The following is a 22,587-nucleotide window of genomic DNA, read 5'->3' on the forward strand; positions in this document are numbered from 1 at the left end:
TAGTAGTTCCCTGATGAAGGCATGAACTGGAAATGAAGAAAGACCAATACTAAACTGTAGCAATCTCATCAAGATAACTGTGGAGGGCTGGGAGCAGGGAGAATAGGAGAGGCAGATTAGAGCAAATCCTTATTCATCACTATCACCCAAACCAGGCCTTCCAATTTTCAGCATTGTGGGACACCCCAAAGTGGGGACCAAGCCTTTATTAAATACCTAATACATACTAACACTTCACAAAAATTACAACCCTCCAATTAATGCTATGAAATATTATCACACCCACTTTACAGAGTAGAAAACTGAACATCAAAGAGGATAAGCAATTTAACCAAACACAACGCAGCTAAAAATAGCTAAGCTAGTATTTTAAGTTTTAAGTTCAGAACTATCTGATACTTCCCAGAATGGGAATATTCACTGAACCCTGGGGAGAGATGAGAACTTGCATTAAAAAAAAAAAAAAAAAATTCCAGAGTCATGATTTTATCACAAAAACCACTGAAACTTTACCGTTCTTTTATTTTTCCTATTTGACTTCTCAAAAAGGGTGGCATAGTTAAGAACTTTCTTTTATGTGGTTTTATAACTGTATTCTCTTCCTTTCTATCCTGAGACTTTTCCATAAGAATATTTACTTTAATCAGATTTGCATGGCAGGGCTGGAAAAGAGGATATGCAGTAACCCTTTCAAACTCTTTTATCTCTTTCTTTACTTTCCCGTGCTTCTCATGTGTAGGTGACTGGCTCTGGTTTATTTTCAAGAGCCTTTCCTTGAGTCTTTGCTCTACAAGTTCTCTCCCTCGAATCATGCGTTCCTGGTGATCTTTAATTTGTATCTGCTCCCTCTCATGTAGCTGCTTTCTTCTCTGTGGGTTCTGCATGCCATGCTCTTCCAGCACAATCTTCGGGAGTGTTGTTTCACTGATGGGTCGAAGCAGTTGTCTTAAGGTTTTATTCCTAAGTTCTCTGGCCCCTCCTGTTCGATGTATGTGCCTCTCTATGTGTTTCAGCTCTCTCTCAGGTACAAAATAGCACCGTTTTTGTCCCTCTATGATGCTTTGGGTTGTCTTCTCCTCGGTTTCACTGTCTGTCTGTTGTTCTTTCATCATCTCCACTACTCTTTTATTATAGTAAGACTCTGCTTTGGCAAGCCAGTAGTCAAGAGAGACAGCCTGCTCCTTATAAAGCATTTCATACTCTTCTTGGTATTTCTGAATTATCAGTCTTCTTGCTGCTGTTGTATGCAAGCCACCTAGATTCTGTCAAAGTAAGGTATAGCATTTTAAAATGTGACCTTTTTGAACACACTTAAACACCTTCACTATTGAAATCAAGAAAAGATAATGGTCTTGAATTTATTTTGGTGTAATAATCGTGGTTTTACTCCCATCGCTCCCAGGTGAGCATCACCCTTTACTGAATTACGATAATGTCCAACCCATGGTAAACAAACCAATAATTAGTTCTTGAAAAATACATTGTTTGGGGTTTTAAAAATGATACTTTGTTTTACAACTGTGGATATAGCTGGGAAATATTTGCCAGTGTAGACCTACTACCTGAAGATGCCACTTTGGCAGAGCAATTTTAAAACTAACATTTCTTCTTTTAGAGGTTACAAACTGTATGCTGTGAAAATAATTTATTTACCAAAATTTTTTTCTCCAGTGGGGACTGTTGACCTACAGCAATCCTAGGGTCTTTAGATGCTTTAGCCCAGGCTAATCTGGAAGACAAAAAAAGCAAAAATAGATTAGAATGTGGAAGTGTGAGGGCACATCTGCCCAAATAATGTCTGAGTCAAGGAACCTGAAGGTTTTGGCCAAAAACAAGGGTATTCCCCTCACAAAGAGGAAAAACCTGTTAACAGGCAGGGCTACAGCCAGGCCATTTTCCCGCGGGGAAACTAATGCATTCCTGCGGTAGAGAATGATGAATGCTCTTTTAATAAGAGAAGGATCTTTCCTTTCACATAACCTAAAACCATACTTGTCTTGTGGACTCAACCTGAACCATTCTGAATCTTGTATCTGGGATTGGAAGTAAGAAGAGACAGACTTCTTGGCAAAGTGTTGCCCAGACACTTCTATGTCAGATCGCTCAGTCTCCTGGTCTCCTTTGTCTTCTGAGGTAATTCTAGACTGTAATGTTCTCAGTTCATTCTCTTTCTGTAGTCTTTTGATCCGGGCCCTCTCTGCCTCTATCAGGACATATAGCATCTCTGTGCTCTAATCTTTTGTTCTGAAGTTCTGTCCTTATTTGATCTCCCACCCCTCTGCTTACCTGCCTTATGCTGTCAATCATCCTTCACCCTAACTCCATTATGAGACCATTCACTGCTGAGCCCCTTGGGATGGGAATATACAGTTACTCTGGTTTATTTATGGGACAGGTTGATTGCAACACAAGTGAAAGCTACTAACTTTTTATGTATCATCCCTGGTCTGATCTGAGTTTACTGTGAGGTCTTATTTAAACCACGAGGATGCCTGGCATTTCATCTCTGTGCCTATGTTTACAGTATTTATGGTTAAGAGCATGGGAGGGCAAGGTTTGATTTCTAAATTCCACCACTTCTAGGTTACCTGTGGCAAGTAACTTAAGCTCTCCATGTTGGTTTCCTTACCTATAAAATGAAGACTCAAGACAAAAATCTGTCTCTCGGGGTTACAAAGGTTAAAACAACAAATGTGAATCCGATATCAAAAGCTTGGCACGTGCTTCGAATATGGTGAGTAAATGGCAGTGATCTACTCTTCACAGGCCAAGCCCTGATTCTGTATAAATTCTTGCCAGTGTATACAGTGAGTCTGCCTTCCTCTGAACAAAAAAACTTTTTATTTCTACAACTCATTTGAAAATCAATCATGATTTATATTATAACATCTATATTGATATTGATATATCACTTTTCATATTTTGATGCATTATCTTTTCAATTGAAATTTAGGCTCATAAAGGGCAGGAACTATTTTATCTACAAAGATAATGTGATCCGTCTATATTATCAGAATCTGACATAAAAAATTCTGTGACACTGACCTCTTAGGTACATTCACATTGCCTAACGTTTATCTATTTTTAGATTTAAAAATGTGACTTTACTTTTCTCTATATATAGCCTCTAACACAGACTTAACATTAAAACCTGTGATCCCAAGTTCCCTCCTAGTTCCCAAAATTAATGATTTGTTGATTAACCTTATAATATCTGAGCATCTTTCTCCATAGCACTGTATCTATCTTTTTAATTAAGCATTTACCAGTCTTCCTTGAACTATATAGGCATATTTGTTTGATATGCCTATCCTGGGCTCTCACATTTTGTATCTACTAGTGTACTGTCATTGTATTCTAATTATTCACTTATGTTTTTTGAGGTCAGAGAAGTTTTCTACATCGCAGCCCCAGCCTCAGCTCAAAACCTGGCATAGGTGTTCATTATGTACTGGATTCACTTTTGAGTTTTTGTTGTGAAAGGGCCATGACTTATAATGCTTGTGTCCCTTTATGATATTATCCAATTCATGGTGAATACTCATTGAATGCTGTCAAATCTGAAAAGGGAGAATTGGAGAGAGAGGAGGGATAATTTTAAATTTCCATTTGCAAAGGAGACAGACACAGAAAGGTGAGGATAAAAACTGTCTACCATTATAGGCCCAGCAACAGACCTCCCTTTGTAAGATAGGGAAAATGACATCTGGATAAGTGAAATTACAGCGTTTGTTACCCTCCGGCAAGTGGCTAAGAGTTTTTAAGCCCTTCACTATTACATATGTCTCCACTGTGGCAAAGACAGACCGGTGCCTCTCCCCAAGAGAGACCACAGCTTGTAACCTTCATGGAAGAAAATAGTGATGACTCCAAAACTTCTATACTGAAAGAGGTTAGCACAGTTACCTGAAGATGGGAGAGCTGGGCGGCAGAAGAGTCATCTAGAAGCTGCCCTCTCAGGACAAGAAGTCTACTCAGATTGTAGGTTACAGACGAATAAAAATAGCAAGATTTTTCTAAAGATATTTGTCTAAAGATATCTGTTCTAAAGATCTGTGTTTTACAAAAGATTACAGAAATGTCAACGGACCACCTAATGGATGGCAATGATTTAGAGCTCGTTGGGCAGGAGGCGGAAGAGGAGGGAGGGCGGTCCCCAACGGAGCCAAATTCAGCCGAAGTCTTAGTGAAACCGTATCCAACGGCTGCCCCCTTAACTAACGGAACCTCCCTCTTGTGGCAGGCGTCTCAGGGGTAGGGCGGAGGAAGCCCCAAACCGCCTCTCTTCTACCACTTCCAAAGTCCTGAACCCTTTCCCAAACATCCCACTTTCTCTCTGCTTCCTGTTGTGCATCCTTCCTTCGCCTTCACCACCTTCTACCCCTTAAGCCAACTACCCACTTCCAAGCGCCGCTAATCTTGCCCCTCAAGCGGCAACGTGCACTAGCACTATAACTCCCAGAATGCTTAGCTTTGTTTTGAACCACTGCGCAGCCGCAGAAGGGAGATAAGCAAACAAAAACGAAAAACACCAAACCAACTGCCGTCGCTCCAGTTGATTCCGACTCATACGGACCCTATAGGACATAGCAGAACTACCCCATAGAGTTTCTAAGACTGCCACATCTTCCTCCCGCGGCAGAAGGGAGATACAGGCTCAGAAATGACGAGAGTTATAGTTTTCTAGTCCAAAGAAATTAGTATTCAGGGAGGTTAGTACGGTTTTGAGGGGAAGGTCCTTGTGGGTTGCAAGGCCAAGAAAATAAACATTCTAGGGTCCTGGGGGAAAAAGCCGGACCCGCAGCCAAGTTAGCCGTTTTCTATCCGACGCCACAGTACCAGGCTAAATAAAGGTCGTCCCCGATTTCTCCTCGTAGACCCTCGGCTCCTTCCTAAAGGCTCTCTGGTTCCGGTTCGCAACTTCTTATGACGTCATAGCCAAGCGAGAGCCGGAAAGCCTTGACGCTCTAGCCCGCCACGCTCTCTCTGCCCCGCCGCCGGCGCGGAGACAGCGCGGTAGCCTGCGGCATTGACTTGCGGCTTTCCTCTTCCGCTGGAAGGTCTATAGGTCCGGTGATGCTCGATGAGGTTTGGGTATTCCCGACACTTCGGTTCTCTAGTCGCTGAGGCAGGAGACGTGCGTGGGATGAGGGCTTGACCTATATATACCCGAGTCCTGGGACAGAATTGGAAAGCCTTCTGACTAAAAAGGTTTTAAGAAGCCTTCCTTTTGTTGATAAAGGACCTGGGACAGAATTGGAAAGCCTGACTAGGGAGGTTTTAAGAAGCCTCCCTTTTGTTGATAAAGTCGTCCTCCCATCCCAAGCCTCGACCATCAGTCCCGTCATGGATCTCGCTGCCACCTGCTCCAGCTTCCAGTCGGACCTGGATTTCTGCCCGGACTGCGGCTCAGTACTGCCTCTGCCCGGGGTTCAGGATACGGTCACCTGCACTCGCTGTGGCTTCTCCGTCAACGTGCGGGGTGAGAAACTCGTACTCAACGGTCCCGGTAGGGCCCAAGGTGGAAGAGTCGGAGGCTTGGGGACCCGAGATGGGCGGGATTGGGGAAGGGACTCTGGAGCAGGAAATCAGGCACTTGTACCTTTGGTACAGGAGCGAGACCAGAAGGGGACACAATTGGGGATTATATGGGGCCTTTGTTCGACTTAACAGTTCTTACTTCTTGTGCAGATTTTGAAGGAAAGGTTGTGAAAACTTCATTTGTGTTCCACAAACTGGGGACAGCCATGCCTACGTCGGTAGAGGAAGGGCCTGAGTTCCAGGGACCTGTGGTAAGTTAATGAAGTCAAGAACTGTCCGTAGGGGGAGAGTGTGATTGCAAAGATCTGGAGGGTTTTGGACCCAGTTCCAAGAGGGAAGAGGGGTCTTTAGAGCAGATATGTCTGTGATAGCCTGATTCCTATGAAAAGTAGGGGGCTTTGATTAGGCCTCCCCTACCTCACTAGTTCTCTTCCCAGATTGATAGACGCTGCTCCCGATGTGGTCATGAGGGAATGGCATACCATACCAGACAGATGCGCTCAGCTGATGAAGGGCAAACTGTCTTCTACACCTGTACCAACTGCAAGTAAGTATTATTTCCTCTTCCTCTGCCTTTCTCAGTCTGTTTACTAACTAAAATACAGTGGCTTAAATTTTTACTAAACATTTTTTTTCTTTGATCTCATCCAACATTTCTGTACAGTTTAGGTAATAGGGAGATATGTGGCCTTTTTTTTTTTTTAAGTAAATTACTCTTTCTTACCCTTTTTATAGCAGTTAACTAAACTTTTAAAAAATATCTATAAGGAGATGAAAAAATACAGAAGGCAGGTATTGCTTAGTGGCCACCATGTTATGCTGGAGCCTACCACTGCAATCAAGGTACTTTTACTTTGGTGAGAATTAGTAGAGTGTGGACTCTGAATGGTTTTGAGAACTGGTCTTTGTCTTTGGTGTTCTGTAGTTCCATTATAATGTGTCAAGATGTGGCTATCTTTTATTAATCCTATTTGGGATTTGTTGGACTTTCCAAAACTAGGGATTGATTTTTTTTCTTAAACAACCTTATAAATGATTAACCATTATCCCATTGAATGTTGTCTTTCCCCTATGTTTAATTCTCACATTCTGGATCTCTAATTAATTGTGTAAGGAGTCCCTGGGTGGTGCAGAGGGTTAAGCACTCACCTTCTAGTTGAAAGGTTGGCTGTTCGAACCCACCCAGAGGTGCCTTGGAAGACAGGCCTAGTGACCTGCTTCTGAAACCTCATGGAGCAGTTCTACTTTGCACATGTAGGGTTGCCATGAGTTGGAACTGACTCACTGGCAAACAACAATTAGTTTTGTAGTAAACCCTCTGTTCACTATTTCTTTCAACCTGTCTGTCTTAGTTATCTAGTGCTGCCAAAACAGAAATACCACAAGTGGGTGGCTTTAACAAACATTTTCTCAGTTTAGGAGTCTGGAAGTCTGAATTCAGGAAGCTAGCTATCTGAATTCAGGGCACCAGCTCTAGGGGAAGGCTTTCTGTCTCTGTCAGCTCTGGAGGAAGGTCCTTGTCTCTTCAGCTTCTGTTCCTTGATTCTTGTGATCCTCATGTGGCATGGTATCTGTCTTCCTCCATCTGCTTGCTTGCTTAATCTGCTCTTTTATATATCAAAAGAGATTGAGTTAAGACACATCGCTATACTAATACTGCGTCATTAACATAAAACAAAGAAAAAACATTCCCAGATGGGATTATAACTGAAGGTATAGGGGTTAGGATTTACAACACATATTTTGGGAGGACACAATTCAGTCTATAATACTGTCTTTCATATTTTCCATCTTTTTTTCTCTCTATGCTGCCTTCTGGGTATTTTCTACAGGCCTCTCTTCTAAGTTACTAATTCTTTCTTCAGTTTATTTCGGTTATTATTTTTTCATTTTTATGAGTTCTACTTGATTAGTTTTCAAATCTTAGTCATTTTTTAGTGTTTTTTTAAAAATAAATAGTTCAATTTAAATGCATATTACATTTAAATTGAGTTATTTATATTCTGTTTCTGGTAATTCTGGTATCTATGGAAACCCTGGTGGCATAGTGGTTAAGTGCTAAGGCTGCTAACCAAGAGGTCGGCAGTTCGAATCCACGAGGTGCTGCTTGGAAACTCTATCGGGCAGTTCTACTCTGTCCTGTAGGGTCGCTATGAGTCGGAATCAACTCGACGGCAGTGGGTTTTTTGGTTTTACAGCCTTTGTGATCTGATGCTGCTGTTGTTTCTGATGACTGTCTCATGGTGCTGCTTTTCTTGTTTTTGTGTTTTTACTCTAAACTCAGGTTTTTTAGAACTTTATGGGAATTTTTTGAGGCTTGGGGTGAATGCTGTATTGTCAGCATTTGTGTTTGCTTTTTCAGGTGTCTTGAGGCACTACGGAAACGCTGGTGGTGTAGTGGTTAAGTGCTACAGCTGCTAACCAAAGGGTCAGCAGTTCGAATCTGCCAGGCGCTCCTTGGAAACTCTATGGGGCAGTTCTACTCTGTCCTATAGGGTCACTGTGAGTCAGAATCGACTCGACAGCACTGGGTTTGGTTTTTTTGGTTTTGGGGCACTACAAAGCTGGAATCACTTTAAATAAATTCTCAGCTTCAGGTTTTTCAAACCGCACAGGTAGTATGAATTTGGGCTGTAAAACCGTGTAGGGGCCAAGCTTATGGTTAGAACTTCTCAGGCAAGGTCTTTCTCTCCCTCTACCTATTGAGTCACATTCCCCTTCTGCAGAGATGGATTCGTTTACTTTTACATAGACCGGTAGCCCTTTGGTGGGGGTGGTGTGCAGATTTATAGGGATCTCCTAGCAGATGTTGCAGGTTTTGTCTTTGGTTTCTTATGCTCCGTGTGGCTGTCAAAACAGTAGTTCAGGGGCACAAAAGGTAGCAGGGGACTTTTAACTTACTTTTTTGGATTCCTGGTTTGACATCATTTTTGACCAGTGAAAAGATTACCTGTACTTTCTAGCCAACTCATCAATGGATTTTAGAAAGAGAATTTTCTCCAGTCTCTGGCTTGCCTATTTATTTTCTTAACTTTTTATGAGTAGAAGTTTTTTATTTTGATGTTTATCCATTTTTCCCCCTTTTATGGTTAATATTTTTTGTGTTCTAAGAAATCTTTGTGCACTTCAAGGTCATATAGTTCATCATATATATTTTTTAGTCACAGTGTTTTTAGTTGTCCTGACGTTGTCTAAGAAATCTAGTTCTCCACAGTGGCATAAATAAAAGTTCTTCCTTAATTCTTTAACTGAATGTCTCATCTTACACTGCTACAAACTCTTCCTTTGGCCTAATGTAATGAGTCCTTTATTTTTCCATAGGTTCCAGGAGAAGGAAGACTCTTGATGTTTTTTTTCTGGGCTACTCAACAATTTCTCCTTCCCTCTCCTCTTCCTTGGAAGGTGAAGGGTATTGGGTCCTTAGATACCCTGTCCATGATCGTTGGTTGCAATATCTTGTTCTCAGAAGGAAGATTAGATCATGTGGGGATTACCGTTGTTTCCAGAGCACTCCAACCCCTAGTTAAGTTTCCTTATTAAAGTTATATTTCTCTAGAAGACTCCAACATATATATGCTGTTTTTAATTTGCCTTATTTCAAAAGAAATGTAAATGAGCTTACAGAGATATATTCTTTCCGCAAATATATCAACTCAGAAAGATAATATAGATTAGTAATATAAGACAAAGAAAACAAAAAACCCAAGGACAAAAAATGGAACCAGAGATGATGGTAATATAAAAAAGCAATTAAAAGTATTCCCTCACTATTTAAATCTATTTGGTTACTGAGTTTAGGAAAACAAAAGTGGAAGTTTGGACAGTGAGAGGTTCAACCAAAAATCTGAATCTATTTGGTTTTTAAGTTTGGGCAACAAATTTGATACCAGGGAATACCAGTGTATACTTATGACAGTGAACAAGAAATTACTTAAATGGAAATATTTTTTCTTTAGCTGCTGTGATGCAGTGAATTACTTAACGTGGCCCTTCTAGCCATAGTCTTTGTGACTTCTGCACAATGACTGGGTGGGACTATGCAAATAAGGTGCTTTTGGCCCACCAAGGGGATTGGACAGCTTGCTGCTAATGCAAATAAGGTACATGGAACACTTGTGGGGTTGGGACCATGCACATAAGGTTTATGGAACCCTAACAAGGGGATTGGTCGGTTTTGACATCCCACTAGGCTTAAAGCGAGACACCGGGGAAAGAGAGGGAGGAGTTGTAACAGGGAAGACAGCGAGAGACCGCGGCACAGCAATAGCAAGAGTGATAGTGGCGCAAGCTGGCAGGAACCACGAGACCAGCGTGAGATGACACCGAGTTAAAGAGTTGTAACTTGCCAGAGAAGGCCCCAAGCAGGGCACAGCAGCAGAGGGTGAGAAGAAGCTGTCTTGATTAAGAACTGTATCCTGAGTTGTTCCTGTTACTTCTGAGTAGTTACTGATCCTGAGTTGTACCCTATTACTTCCCTAATAAATCACTTAACTGTAAGTACAATTTGTGAGTTCTGTGAGACATTGCAGCGAATTATGGAACCCAAAGACTGGAGGGAGAGTACTGAGGGGAGGGGGAGTAGTTGACGTTAGAGATGATGGAGTGGTACAGCAGTTTGGAAAAGTTGGACTTTTGGAACATCTTCAGCCTCTGCCTCAGGAATCAGCTTTGTGCTGATCCTTACAAAAGAAATCATTCATTCAACTGCCCTGGAGATAAATGTAGCATACAACTGTGTGTCTCTTCATATACTCAGACCTTTCAAACACACCACCCTGTTTTATCCCTACAGCAACCTGGAGAGATGGGTAGGGCAGTCTTCCTAACCATACACTTGCAATGTTCTTGTAGTTGACTTTCCTGCCCCACTCCCAAAATCTGAAACAAATCTGTGCATGTTTCCACCCTACTTTAAGCCATTACCTGGCTCATACACTAACTGGATAAAGTCCAAATTTCATAGCAAAGCATACAGAGCCTCCCATATAACCAGTGCCTACCCATCAAGTCTCATCTGGCACTCTTCTTACATCCCAGCAATACAAAACTGTTTGCATTTCCTTCAGTGCACACACCTCTGACTTTGTCAGCTGTTCAATCTAAAAAGCCTTTGCCCATCTCCCGGTTCCCTTTTTTACCAATTTTTTTTTTTGCTCCCCAAGAACTTGTATATATTTCTATTGCAGCACAAATTGCCCTATGTTGTAATTTCTGGCCGTTTCTCCGCTTAGTCTTACTCATCTCCACCCCAGTAACCAACTCAAGCGAGAGTACGCTGGCAATTGTTTCACAAATTTACTTCAGTTTTAATATCCTAATGATTTATAGTAATTATCTGCGTGCCTGTTTTTCCCACTAGTATGGCAGTGAGTGGTTCATGCGCTTCCATCTTCAGGGCCTAGTACCTGAACCCATTGCCATCGAGTCAACTCCGACTCATGGTGACCCTGTAGGACACAGGAGAACCACCCACAAAGTTTCCAAGGAGCCCTTGATGGATTTGAACTGACCTTTTGGTTAGCAGCCGAACTCTTAACCACTAGGCCACCGGGGTTTCCCAGGGCCTAGCACAGTAATTGGAATAACCCAAGTTGAAGATGCATGAAGTGCCTTGCCTGCACATTTACAGGTACAGGGCGAGGGCTAGAACCGAGATCGTTTGATTCCTCGAGTGTATTTTCAACTGCACCAAGGCTCCCTTTCCTTAATTCCCAGGAGTAACGACCAGGAAACGGGAATAGGCCATTCTAGGGTCTTTACTATTGCCCCTTAGTTTTCTCCACCCAACCCTCACCGCAAGGGTTAAGGGTCTGGGGCTCAGTTACAGAACATCACAAACCTTAAGCTCGCGCCAGGGCTAGCCATAGCCCGCGGGGCAAGATGTCTGCAGCGCCGGGCCCATCCCACCTCTACTAGACCGCCCCTCCTCCTTTATCTCTGCTGCGCTTTCACGAGCTACCGGGTCGGTTTCAACCCACTGCAGTGACGCTCCCCTGCAGTGACGCTCCTTCCGCCAAATAGCTAGTTCTTCGTGCGGCGCCTGCGCAGGAGGGCGGAACTAACCTGGGGACGCCTGCGCTCTGACGCTTTTGGTGAGGGGAGGGGGCAGGGAGAAGGGGAACTACAGCAGTCCTCACACCCGGAAGCGGAGAGCCGGAAGTGGGGTTGGACAGGTTATCCCAGGGGTGGGGAAGCGGACGCCCAGGAGGAGGGGGAAAAAAGAAGGCGGAGGGTCCTGGCTACTACACTGAATCCGATACCGATTCTCTCAGATCTCAGAAATACTGAAAAAGGGAAGGGTGTCTTGTACCCCTTCCTCCCCTCCACCCTCTCCTCAGCCTTAGCCATGGCCGAGGCAGGGTCCGGGATGAGTGAGACCGTCACTGAGACAACGGTTACCGTGACAACTGAGCCCGTGAGAAAGGCGGGGGGCGGTGCTGTTTAGGGGTCTGGGAGATATTGGGAGGGAGGGACAGGTTATTAGAGAGTTGCTCCAGGAACTAAGCTTGGGGATATGCGAGGAGTGGGGTTGAATATCTGGGGTTTCGAGAATCACAAGATACTGGGGATAATTGGATGGAGCAAGCGGCTAGTCAAAGGACATGCAGTGGCTTAGAGTTAGGATATAGGTGATGCTGCTTGGGGTGATGGTGGTATAACTAAGTAATGAAAGAATGAGAAATTGGGGGTAAGGACCAAGGAGGGCGCTGGGGGGTGGGGAATGAAGGGCCGTGTAAGGAAGCATGGCTGGAGGCCAGTTAGTAGAGGAATTCAACCGGAAGCATACTTAATAAATATTTTTTTAATTGAATGTAAAGAGGAGTGGAAGGAATGAGGGAAGATGGGAGATGGCGACAAGTGTTTTGAGAAATCAGAGAGGGGAGATGTGAGATGGAGAAATAAGTTGCATTTTTGCAAAAATAGAGATTAAGTTGCTTTCAAAGGAAGAGGGCTGCATTGGTTTAATCCCTGGATTAAGGAAGTTTAGAATAGTCGTTACTGGATATGCCAGGATGCTAGGGAATAGATGGATAGTAAGTAGGAAGGTCTGAACTGGAGGATGGGAGGGGTGAGAATGGAGGTCTTTCTGTAACGGAAAAAAAGGAATTGGGGGTCTGAATAAAGAAAAGATCAAAGATTAGGCATTGGGGACTGAGAAAATAATTTTCATGTATTAATACCACCAAGTATGATTTGGGAGGAAGACGGAGATAGAGCGAGGATTATATTTTCCTTTGAAGATATGCTGAGACCTTCCCTAGGTTAGGAATTGTGTCTTCTCCGTGCACTATTGGATATCAAGAACAGGAAATAATTCTTCAGTCTTCCTCAGGGGACTCCCTGAGGCCAAAGACCTGTTCTATTTTATCTTTTCCCAGCCCTCAGCTCCTCTTGTACTGCGTTTGTGGTACTGATTGAGCTGGGAAAGGGACGAGAAAAGGCCCCTGGGAGGGAGTGGGAATGGTCTGTTGGAGGGGAGTAGATAGGTATGCCCATCTGTCTTAACCCTCCAGGAGAACCGGAGCCTAACGATCAAACTTCGGAAACGGAAGCCAGAGAAAAAGGTGGAATGGACGAGTGACACTGTGGACAACGAGCACATGGGGCGCCGCTCATCAAAATGTGAGTAATCATTGGCCCACAGTAGCCCTTAGGTCCTGGCTCCCCTCTGCAGATCTCTCTTATATCCACTGGCCACCCCAAGGACCCCAGATGCTTATGATCCTGTCACTGTCTTGCTGGTTCTCTGACATTAGAGAGAGGAGGTTAATAATAGAGGGAAAGAGGTGGGGAGAGGGCTAGAACTGGGGTGTGCCTAGGTCTGAAGGCAAGATGTAGCAGAGGTTAGAGAAATGGGGTTTTGGATTCCTGGCTCTATAAAAGGAGAGCCCAGGACATAAGGGTTGGGTCTGTGAGTCCCAGAGGGTGAGCCTGGGGAAGCTGGATCCTGGAAGGTAGGAGGAGGCAGTGGTAGATGTAGGAATTTTCACTGAGATCCAGTGAGAATGGAGCTGACTCTACATCTTACACTTTCTTCTTTTTAACTGGGTTCCTCCCCCCACTTCCAAATCTAGGCTGCTGTATTTATGAGAAACCTCGGGCCTTTGGCGAGAGCTCCACGGAGAGTGATGAGGAGGAAGAGGAGGGCTGTGGTCATACACACTGTGTCCGGGGCCACCGCAAAGGACGGCGTCATACATCCCAGGAACCAACCCCCACCACCCCTCCCCAGCCTCCTGACCCCTCTCAGCCCCCTCCAGGGCCAATGCAGCACTAAATTCCTCTCTCCCCCACCATTCCATTGTCTGCTTGGCCCTGAATGTATCCATGTGGCTACTTGGGGACTAAACTCATGGTTTGATCCCTTCTCTAGTCCCCCTCCTTCCCTCTCCTCTGCCTGATAGAGGGAAGAAGAAGAGGAGGGTGGACAGAGATCCTGGAATTCTGACTTGCTGCTATACCAGAACCCGGGCTTCTGGGTTCCCCCAGCCCTGATTTCTCTTCCCAAGACCCATCCTCCCCTCCCCAGGGATCTAGGCATCTTGGTTCTAGTCCCCTCCCTTTGTTCTCACTGCCAAACAGCCTGTCCTGGGATCCAGTTATCTCAGTCCCCTGCACTCTACTTGAGTCCCAAACACTTAAACTGGGCTTCCAACAGCCCCAGCTTTCACTGCCAGGGTCCCAGTCAGATTCCAGGCAATCTTGCCCCAGCTATGCCCATTAATCCTGGCTTAGAGCTCTTCCACTAATGTATTTACACAGTCCTAACTCTTAGTCCTCACCTGTGGGATGTGAGGTTTCATGGAAGACCTCAGGGCTCCCAGCCCTACCTCTCCTCCCCTTCTGACCACTCCCTCATTCTGTCTAGAGGAGTTAGGAGAGAGAGGTCTTTGTCATTCTCATCTGTAATGGAAAATGGAGCAAGAAATAGTCGTGTTCTTTCTCAGAGATCTAGGATTCATGAAAGAACTGGCTCTGCAACTGGCCAGTTAGAATCGTCTCCTCAGCATCGGTCTTCCAGCTTCTGAGACAGATCCAACATAGTCCCAGGGGCCTAGGTCCCTAGAGGAGGGAGGGAAAGGCGGGAGCTGAGAGATGGGGGTGTGTGCCTCACACTCTTACCCCTTCCTTGTTAGGCTTTAATGCCTCTGCCAGCCCAGATGTCCAATTCTCTTGGTCCTCTCCACCCCTTACTGGGATCTGAGTATCACTTCTCATGCCTCTTGACATGCACGGTTGCAGAGATCAATCAAATCCATACCACCAGAGATCTCATTTATTGCCACAGATGCACAAAATAAATAACCCAAGGTCACAAAACGTGTTAAATACGGGCCCATTTATACACATGGGGAAAGATGCGAACCTATGTACAGGGTTGTTTCTGGGAGTCTGGGCCATTCCCAGGTAGAGAGGAGAGGTAGCACCATTGGTTCCATTGTGAGTACGTACAGGTGGTAATCTTAAGAAAGCTCTTAATGGAGAAAGGCTGTGAGCATAGGAAGCAGTCATGGATGGAGAACTGGTCCACCAAAAAAAAAAAAAAGGCTATTAAGCTTCCCAGAGGGCCCCGAGGTCTTGGCCAGAGTCAGGCCATCTGTTTTTTAGTAGGCAGCTCTTGTGTAGGAGAGGCTTCCAAGTGCACAAGGCAGGGAATGGAAAAGCCTCTGGGCCCTTCTGTGGAGGTAGAAGAGGCTGGAGTGAGAGCTGAATGTCTGACTACCAGGGCATCTGTGTCGTAAACATGGGTCCTTCATCCATACTGATGGAGCAGAGCCTGCTCTCTAATTCAGCCTGGGAATCCTGTAAGACGTGGAAAGGTCAGTTGGGGAAGACGGGCGGGCGTGGAGGAGGAGAAAGTCCCAAGAGGGAGAGGCAGGAATGGATTCCAGCTTTGGTGAGGATGTGGAAATCTGGAGACCAGTCGAGAACCACACTCAGCCTTCTGCCGGCACGATGCGGAGCGGGGCGCGGGGGTCGCGGGTGCAGAGCAGGGGGAAGATGCGCTCCCCCAGGGGGCCAGGCGCCTGGAAGGCGAAGAGCAGGTCCAGTGAGCGGCCGTCGTAGAAGGCGACTCGGCCCCGCTCCCAGTCCAAGTCCACGCGAATGCGGCGAGGCGGGGGCCCAGCGCCCCCCAGCAGGGTGGGCTCCGGGGCCGTGAGAGCCCACAGGCGGCCTCCACGGCCCTCCACAGCCCACACAGCCCCCGCGGGGCACAGCCCTACGCGGCCCTTGCGTCGCACTGACTCCCCGGCCGCGCCCACGGCGTAGCGGCTCTCCCCATCGTCCTCATCCTCCCCAGAAGAATCCTCGCGGGAGACGGTGTCCGCGGTCTCCACCTCCCAGCAGTGGCGGCCAGCGCCGAAGCCCTGTGCGCCCAGCACTGCCGGGAGCTGGTCGAAGCGCGCGGGGCTGTCAGGGGGCGCGGGCGTCCCTGGTGGGGCCAGTCGGACACTGCGGCAATCGGAGGAGATGACCAGGTGGCGGTGTGCTGTGCCAGGATCCAGGGTCAAGTCGGCTGGAGAGGGGAGGGCAGACAGAAGACCGCGTGAGAGGGGCAGAGAATACTCCCAGAGGGTAAGGGTAAGGGTGCTAGAGGCCCCCAACAGCTGCAGGTGGCTGCAGAACCAAAGAAGGCAAAGGCATATGATATCAGGCCTGGGCAAGAGGCCATGGGCACTGATGCACCACTGACCTCTGTAGAATTGGACTACGGACTGGCCCTGCTGCCTCAGGACAGGGGTACAGCTCAGAGATCCAAGGGGAGGATGCCTGGTTTGTGGGGTAAGAGGAGGGAGAGTGAGGCTGATCAGGGACTTCTAGGGAGGGGTGAGGACAGATAGCTAGGCAGTGACAACTGGATTGTGGCATGGGAGCTAGGTCAGCAGGATGGGGAAGGCGAATCTAAAGAGAAAGACATACCTGATACTGGGACCACGAGAGACAGAGGGGAGAGGTAAGGGGAGGAGTCTAAGGTATCCAGAGAAACCAGCCCACCCACCCACAGGAATAGGTGGGGATAGACAGACCTATTTGTATAGGAAGGGTGGGGCAGAGGAGCACAGAGAAGGTGATAATAGCCAGAGACCAGAAAAAATAACCATTGATGTGTATGTATGGAGTACTTTGAGGAAAGATTTCTGGGTTAGGGGTGTTAGAAAAAATCTGGGTTGCATGGGTTGGTGGGTGACCAAGAAAGTGAAGCATCTTCTCTAGGCAGTTTAAAGAAGGGTGGTGGGGGACAGCCTTGGGAGTGAGTGAAGAAGGAACTCTGAGCACCCCAGAAGCTGCAGAGAAGGCCCAGAGTCCAGGGGCAGAGAGATGCAAGGGTCCTGAGACCCTTATGGCAAGGGGTGATGAGAGGTGGTGGAACAGAGATGCCTGGGAGGCAGCTGGCCTCTAGGGGTCTGCACTGTGAGTGTACGTAAAAGGAGGATGAAAAAATGCCTGCAAGATGAAGAGTTACAGATAGACATCAAAAAGGGCTTGATCTTTGGGAGATAAAGGGAGAAAACCTAAAACAAGCTCAATCAGTTACTCTCCCTTCTTGCTTCCTTACCAGTCAGTCTGTGAAGCATGTTTTTGACCACTGGGTAATCTTCAGGGAGGTCATCCTCTGAGTTCAGTGACTTGGGCATTGGAGCATCAAATCTGAACAGATCAGAGAGCAGGGTCAGGAAGTCAGTAGACACACCTCTGCCCTGTGATGCCCCACCACCATCCCACTCACACCTCTAAAACAGGAAGAGGTTAGGCCATACCCAGAGAGGGTGAGGGCAGAGGTGTGTGTGCGGGCAGCGGGGGGGAGCAATGGGAAGGTGATGGGTGTGGTGAGAAATAGTGAAAATGAAGGAACAGTAAAAGAAACTCACCTGCTCCATGTCTTCCTCATGTCCTGGGGTGGTCAGAAGAAAACATGGATGTGAGCTCTGGGCTTCATACTGTGGGAGCCCTGTCCCTTTTCCCCTCTCCCCAGGTATAAGTTGGTGATGCCCCTCCCCACCTCTCAGAGTGATCTCACCTCGTTATCCCCTGTGCCCCTTTTTCCTCTTGTTCTCCCCTTCCACTTTCATGACCCTCTCTCATTCCATCACTGCTTTCTCTTCATCCTCCAAACTCTACCCTCTCTATCCTCTTCTCCCTGATCCATTCCCCGGAGGTACTTGGTTCCCCTTCCCCAGCCTCATCCATGCTGTTTCTTGCCCTCAGAGTTCCTCAGCCCTTCTCTTTCTACCTTCTCCTATCTATCTCCCTGTCTGTCTCCCTGTCTGAGTCTATCTATCATCTGTCCCCTATCTTTTTCTACCTTCCTGAGTTTATCCCGCACAGCTATTCCCCGCCCCCTTACACACACCAAACACACACACACAAAGTCCTTGGACCAAGCTGGCCAAAGAGTTGATATTTAAAAACCTTATAACAAAGCTGCCATAAAAGCCCAGTAGCGTTTACTGGCCCTTTGCTTTGTATCTATCTACCCTAACCAAGTAGGCAGCTGGGCTTGGATGTACCCCAAGAGGCCCAACAGATCTGCAGGGTATCATGGAAGCAGGAGAGGGTGGAGTGCTCCCCTCTCACTTCTAATACTAGATACCCCCCAGCACACACACATCACTTTCCAATTGAGGTGACAGGAACAAGCCAGTTTGGTGGAAATGGGGAGAGAGGAAAGACAATTTGCCTAAATAAGCCAATTACACCTAGACTAATTAGCTCTGTGAAGGCTTCAAAGGAAGGAAGGCTGCTGGTGAGAAGCCAAGTGGGAATCCGGATGTCTGGGGGCTGGGCGAGGAAATGAGGTTGACTGGTGGCTGGAGCCCTTCAGGTGAGGTGCTGCATGGGTGCTAGGGCAGGGACGTGGAGAGGAGCCAGAGGGGCCCCCAGCTGCTCTCCTAGACCTGCCTCCTCCCACCACCGCCCCTGCCTGGGGCCCTGGGAGGAACCGAGGACAACAATAATAAACAATACGCAGCTCCGGCTCAGGGTCGAGGCCAGGGACCAGGGCCGCGATGCTCCCGGGGCAGTTGCTGCTGCGCCTCTCTACCCCCCCCACTCCGCTTGACAGCGCCTGCCTTTGCGCTCTACTTCAGCTTCTCCTCCGCCTCCCCTGCTCCGCTCTCGGCTCGCTCTAGCCCCAGTCGCTCGCCGCCTGCCAGCGCCCTCCCCACTGCTAGCCCTCTTCTCTCAGGGGGCCGGGCGGCGGCCCTTACCGTACTCCCTCGGTTCCCGCGCTCTCCGCAGGGTATCCTGGGGGCTCATCGAGTTGTCTGGAACCTCAACCCCTTCGTTCACTCCCCAAGCCCTTCTCTCCAGTTTGTCTCACAAGACCCTGGCATCCGTCCAGCCCTCTCCCCTCTGGGCCAAGTGTCAACTCCTTCCCACTGTCCTTCCTGGAACCTCTCACCTTGGGGACCTATGGTCAGTCCCCGCTCTCCCATCCTTTGCTTTTCTCTCATCAGCTCCATCCCTTGCCTAAACATCTCTAAGAGCCCTGGCTCGGGAGGTGTCATTGCCAATTTCCCCAGGGAACCTGTGGATTTGCCACCCTCCACTACTGCCAGCTCCAGACCCGCAAAGCGCTCCGCCTCACCTCTCCCGGCGGATCCAGCCAGCCTATGGTGGGGATGCGGCCCCCGCGGCGTCGGACTGCGCGGGCCCCGGGCTCTGCCAGCTTCTCGCACAGCCCGCGGCTGATTCGCACCTCCACCGCCAGCCGCACGTTAGACCTCAAGCTGCGGCGGGGGCACGGCCGGCCACAGCACGGGCAGGCCGTGGGGGTCGCCGCTGTGCCGGTCGCTGGCGGGGGGCCCCAGCGGAGGGCCAGGCAAGCGCGGCAGAAGCTGTGTTCACACGCCAGGAGCACCGGGTCCTTGAAGGGGCCCCCGCACAGCGGGCAAGTCGCCAGCTGCTCCAGACGCTCCACCAGCCCCGAGCCCAGCGCAGGCGCCTCCATGGGGAGCCCGGGTCTAGGCACCACCCGTTCCGCGACCACCGCGGGCTCCGTCGAGCGCGCAGATGGCGGCCTCGCCCTGCTGCTTGCTGACTAGTTGACCCTCTCTCTGTTTCCCGCATTAACTTTCTGCGCTTTTGCTGCCCCTCTCCTGGGACTACCTCGCTCTCCTCTCCGAGCCTTAGTCTTCGTGAATCTCCCCGCCTCTTCAGGCTTTATAGGGAGGGAGGAGGAGCCCGCGGGAGGTAAACATCAGGCCCTTGCGTAACACCTCATCTGGTTCTCCCGCTTCTTGAGGAAGGTTTAGGGGAGGAGAGTGGGGAAGCAAGGACACCTAGGTCTCCAGCCCAGGAGGTGGTCATTATGGGGCGCTCTGAGGGCAAGGTAGCAATGTGTGGGGAGGATAGCCCCCTATGGCACCGTGAAGAGCCGGAATCTCACTTACGCCTCGGCCCGTGGTGTACACTGGGCAGGGTGCCCGTGCTCGCTCTTGGCATGTGTGCCCACATCGCCAGGGTGTGAGTCATTCCAGGTGGCTGGCACACCTACATCAGGGGGCAGGAAGCACCGATCCTGGTTTGTGTGGCTTTGGCAGGCCTCTGGGTGTTTCTGTGTGGCTGTCATTCCCAGCACCTCTCTCCTCTCCATCTTCCTGCCTTACCTATTTAGAGCTTAAGGACACTGTGAAGCTTTGGCCGCAGGTGTGGGGAAAGAAGGCGTCCACACTCCAGCCTCCAGGAGCCAGGGTCGGCCTCACAGCTGTGCCTCTGGTTACCTCCTAGGGCCTCTATGTTACTTCCTTCCTATGTCTCTCTTTCTCGCTCTTTGCTTTTTCCTCTGAATGCTTTTGTTTTCATTTTTTCTCTTTCCCTACTTCTTTGGAATGGACTCAAGGGGTTATCTATTTTTACTCTCTTCATTCAATGAGGCCCTGAGAGCTGTCATTGCCCAAGACCACACAGCAAGAGAATAACTGAAGTGGAACTGTAATCTAAATCTTCAGACTTAACACACTTTCTGTGACCCGACCTTCCTTCTTTTTCACTCTAGATCTCTGGAACTCCCCATGCTTTCTTTTCTGATCTTTCCTAGTGCCCTCTTTTCCCACTTCCATCTCTCTGTCTCTTTCTCTTTCCTACTCCTCCCTCCTTCCTCCTCCCTGTTCCTTGACACTCCGCCTCTCTCAAGGTAGACTGTCTGTCCATCTGATACCCTTGGGGACTGTGAATAAGTAAACACCCAAATATCTACAACTGTGAGCACTTACACTGCTCATAGTTGTACAAATATGCATATACATCACCAATGTACAAATGTCCAAGTGTGCGCAAGCTTACAGACAGATACACTTATATAATGCAAACATCACAGATGTACTCAACTAGTCTCACGCATGCTGAATATCACTGGGATAGGCACCCAGTGTTATTTAGGGGCAGATGGACATGCTCAAAGAAAATATGCAAAGAGACACTGGCATTAGTTTTATTGTCAGTAAGAACAACAGTACAACAACAGTGAATCTTTAGGGAACAACAGTGAATCTTTAGGGAGCAGCAGTGCTTTATTAGGCACCCCCTCCAGGCACCCTCCCTCCCCCATATTTATCGGGGAGACACTCAAATATGGCACCCTGATAAACAAGCCTGTACAAACACACACATGTACACACATCTTGGAGTAAACCTACAACTCAATGCTCATAAAACGCACAGATACCTGAGCAAAAGACTATAGAGAAGACCAAAATCCATTGTGTAACAGGCAGACTTCCATGTTGCTGTAGGTAGGATAATGCCCCTCCAAAGATGGCCACATCCTAATTCCCAGAAACTGTGAAATGTTACCTTATATGGCAAAGGGGAATTGAGGTTTCAGATGGAATTAAGATTGCTAATCAGCTGACCTTAGAGTAGAGAGATGATCCTGGATTATCCAGGTGGGCCCAATGTAACCACACAAATGCAAAAAAACCAAACCCAAACCCGTTGCTGTTGATTCCACCTCATAGCGACCCTGTATTATGTAACCACAAGGGTCCTTAAAAGAGGAAAATGGAATCAGAACAGGAGAGCCAGAGAGATGGCAGCAGGAAAAGAACTTAGCTTAACGTTGCTGGCTTTGAAGATGGTGGAAAGCGGCAGTGAGCCAAAGAAAGTCTTGGCCTCTAGAAGCTGCAAAAGGCAAAGGAATGGACTGCTCCACTAGAGCGTCCAGAAGGAACCCAGCCCTGCCAACACCTTGATTTTAGCCCATTAAACCCATTTCAGAGTTCTGAACTACGGAACTGTAAGATAATAAATCTGTGTTGTTTCAAGCCACTACATTTGTGGTGATTTATTACGGCAGCAATAGAAAACAAATGCACATGCTTTCCCTCTCTCCTGTCTCTGGCCCTCCGGGTCTGTCTGTTGTTGCTGGCTGCTGTCCAGTAGGCCCCAGTTCACTGGGTGGGGGACAGGGCATGCAAAATGGGATGGGATGTGTGACCATGATTTTCACTGGCTGATTTTCAGAAGTAGATCCCCAGTCCATTCTTTCTAACGTGTCTTAATCTGGAAGTTTCTGTCCAGCATCATAGCACCGCACAACCCTCCACTGACAGGTGAGTTGAAGCTGTGCTTGAGGAGCATTGGCTGGGAATTTAACCCAGTGTCTGCATGGAGGGTGAGGATTCCACCACCCAAGCACTACTTCCCTCAGGTCTGTCTGTAGCTGTCTGTTTCTGTTCCTTCCAATTGTCACATTTTCTGGGTTTCTGTTCTTTTTTTTTGTTGTTCCTCTCATAGCCTTCTAGTAGGTCCCCCTCTGTTTCTTTTCCTTTGGATTGCTTCATTTTCTTGGGTCCATGCCCAACTCCAAAGCCTTTTGGACACTGAGGTTTTTCTGGATCTGGGGTACTAGGGAAATACCTCTGAGTGTCTTCAGGAACCTTGTATTGTCATAAATCCAAATGGTTTGTCAAGGTCCTCAAGGCCTGATCAGTGGTTTGCAACCTTGTGGTTGCACATTAGAATCATCTGAGGAACTTTTAAAACTCTCAGTGCCCAGGCTACACCTCAGGCCAATTAAACAGAATCTCTCAGGATGAGTCC

The 22,587-nt window shown here is 47.7% G+C and overlaps 3 protein-coding genes and 1 long non-coding RNA gene across 4 annotated transcripts; 2 read left to right on the forward strand and 2 right to left on the reverse strand.

Moving 5' to 3' along the window:
- Positions 1-484: 484 nt before the first annotated feature.
- On the reverse strand, positions 485-4,934 carry LOC111748496 (uncharacterized). The gene is made up of 3 exons (XR_002784209.2): positions 4,840-4,934; positions 1,654-1,729; positions 485-1,262 (listed from the first exon to the last, which is right to left on the reverse strand). It is a non-coding gene; the product is annotated as an uncharacterized LOC111748496 (long non-coding RNA).
- Positions 4,935-5,226: 292 nt separating this feature from the next.
- Positions 5,227-10,038, forward strand: POLR1H (RNA polymerase I subunit H). Its single transcript, XM_003421809.4, has 4 exons — positions 5,227-5,482; positions 5,692-5,792; positions 5,979-6,088; positions 8,863-10,038. The coding sequence occupies exons 1-4, from the start codon at positions 5,347-5,349 to the stop codon at positions 8,885-8,887; spliced, it is 372 nt and encodes a 123-aa protein (XP_003421857.2). The 5' UTR covers positions 5,227-5,346; the 3' UTR covers positions 8,888-10,038.
- A 1,808-nt stretch (positions 10,039-11,846) lies between these two features.
- PPP1R11 (protein phosphatase 1 regulatory inhibitor subunit 11) lies at positions 11,847-14,824 on the forward strand. Its single transcript, XM_003421810.4, has 3 exons — positions 11,847-11,956; positions 13,056-13,164; positions 13,617-14,824. The coding sequence occupies exons 1-3, from the start codon at positions 11,888-11,890 to the stop codon at positions 13,817-13,819; spliced, it is 381 nt and encodes a 126-aa protein (XP_003421858.1). The 5' UTR covers positions 11,847-11,887; the 3' UTR covers positions 13,820-14,824.
- Positions 14,825-14,963: 139 nt separating this feature from the next.
- On the reverse strand, positions 14,964-20,878 carry RNF39 (ring finger protein 39). The gene is made up of 4 exons (XM_010601202.3): positions 19,133-20,878; positions 17,415-17,437; positions 17,102-17,193; positions 14,964-16,060 (listed from the first exon to the last, which is right to left on the reverse strand). The coding sequence occupies exons 1-4, from the start codon at positions 19,493-19,495 to the stop codon at positions 15,480-15,482; spliced, it is 1,059 nt and encodes a 352-aa protein (XP_010599504.3). The 5' UTR covers positions 19,496-20,878; the 3' UTR covers positions 14,964-15,479.
- Positions 20,879-22,587: the final 1,709 nt, after the last annotated feature.

Source organism: Loxodonta africana, chromosome 1, assembly GCF_030014295.1.
Source record: "Loxodonta africana isolate mLoxAfr1 chromosome 1, mLoxAfr1.hap2, whole genome shotgun sequence".
Taxonomy (NCBI): Eukaryota; Metazoa; Chordata; class Mammalia; order Proboscidea; family Elephantidae; genus Loxodonta; species Loxodonta africana.

Excerpts from the sequence above, each read along its gene's own strand:
- RNF39 (XM_010601202.3), bottom strand. The coding sequence starts at position 19,495 with ATGGAGGCGCCTGCGCTGGGCTCGGGGCTGGTGGAGCGTCTGGAGCAG. Across the intron at positions 17,194-17,414 it reads ATGAGGAAGACATGGAGCAG|ATTTGATGCTCCAATGCCCA; the intron begins GTGAGTTTCTTT and ends TGATCTGTTCAG. Across the intron at positions 16,061-17,101 it reads CATGCTTCACAGACTGACTG|CCGACTTGACCCTGGATCCT; the intron begins GTAAGGAAGCAA and ends TCCCCTCTCCAG.
- PPP1R11 (XM_003421810.4), top strand. The coding sequence starts at position 11,888 with ATGGCCGAGGCAGGGTCCGGGATGAGTGAGACCGTCACTGAGACAACG. Across the intron at positions 11,957-13,055 it reads TTACCGTGACAACTGAGCCC|GAGAACCGGAGCCTAACGAT; the intron begins GTGAGAAAGGCG and ends TTAACCCTCCAG. Across the intron at positions 13,165-13,616 it reads GGGGCGCCGCTCATCAAAAT|GCTGCTGTATTTATGAGAAA; the intron begins GTGAGTAATCAT and ends TTCCAAATCTAG.
- POLR1H (XM_003421809.4), top strand. The coding sequence starts at position 5,347 with ATGGATCTCGCTGCCACCTGCTCCAGCTTCCAGTCGGACCTGGATTTC. Across the intron at positions 5,483-5,691 it reads CTTCTCCGTCAACGTGCGGG|ATTTTGAAGGAAAGGTTGTG; the intron begins GTGAGAAACTCG and ends CTTCTTGTGCAG. Across the intron at positions 6,089-8,862 it reads TACACCTGTACCAACTGCAA|GTTCCAGGAGAAGGAAGACT; the intron begins GTAAGTATTATT and ends ATTTTTCCATAG.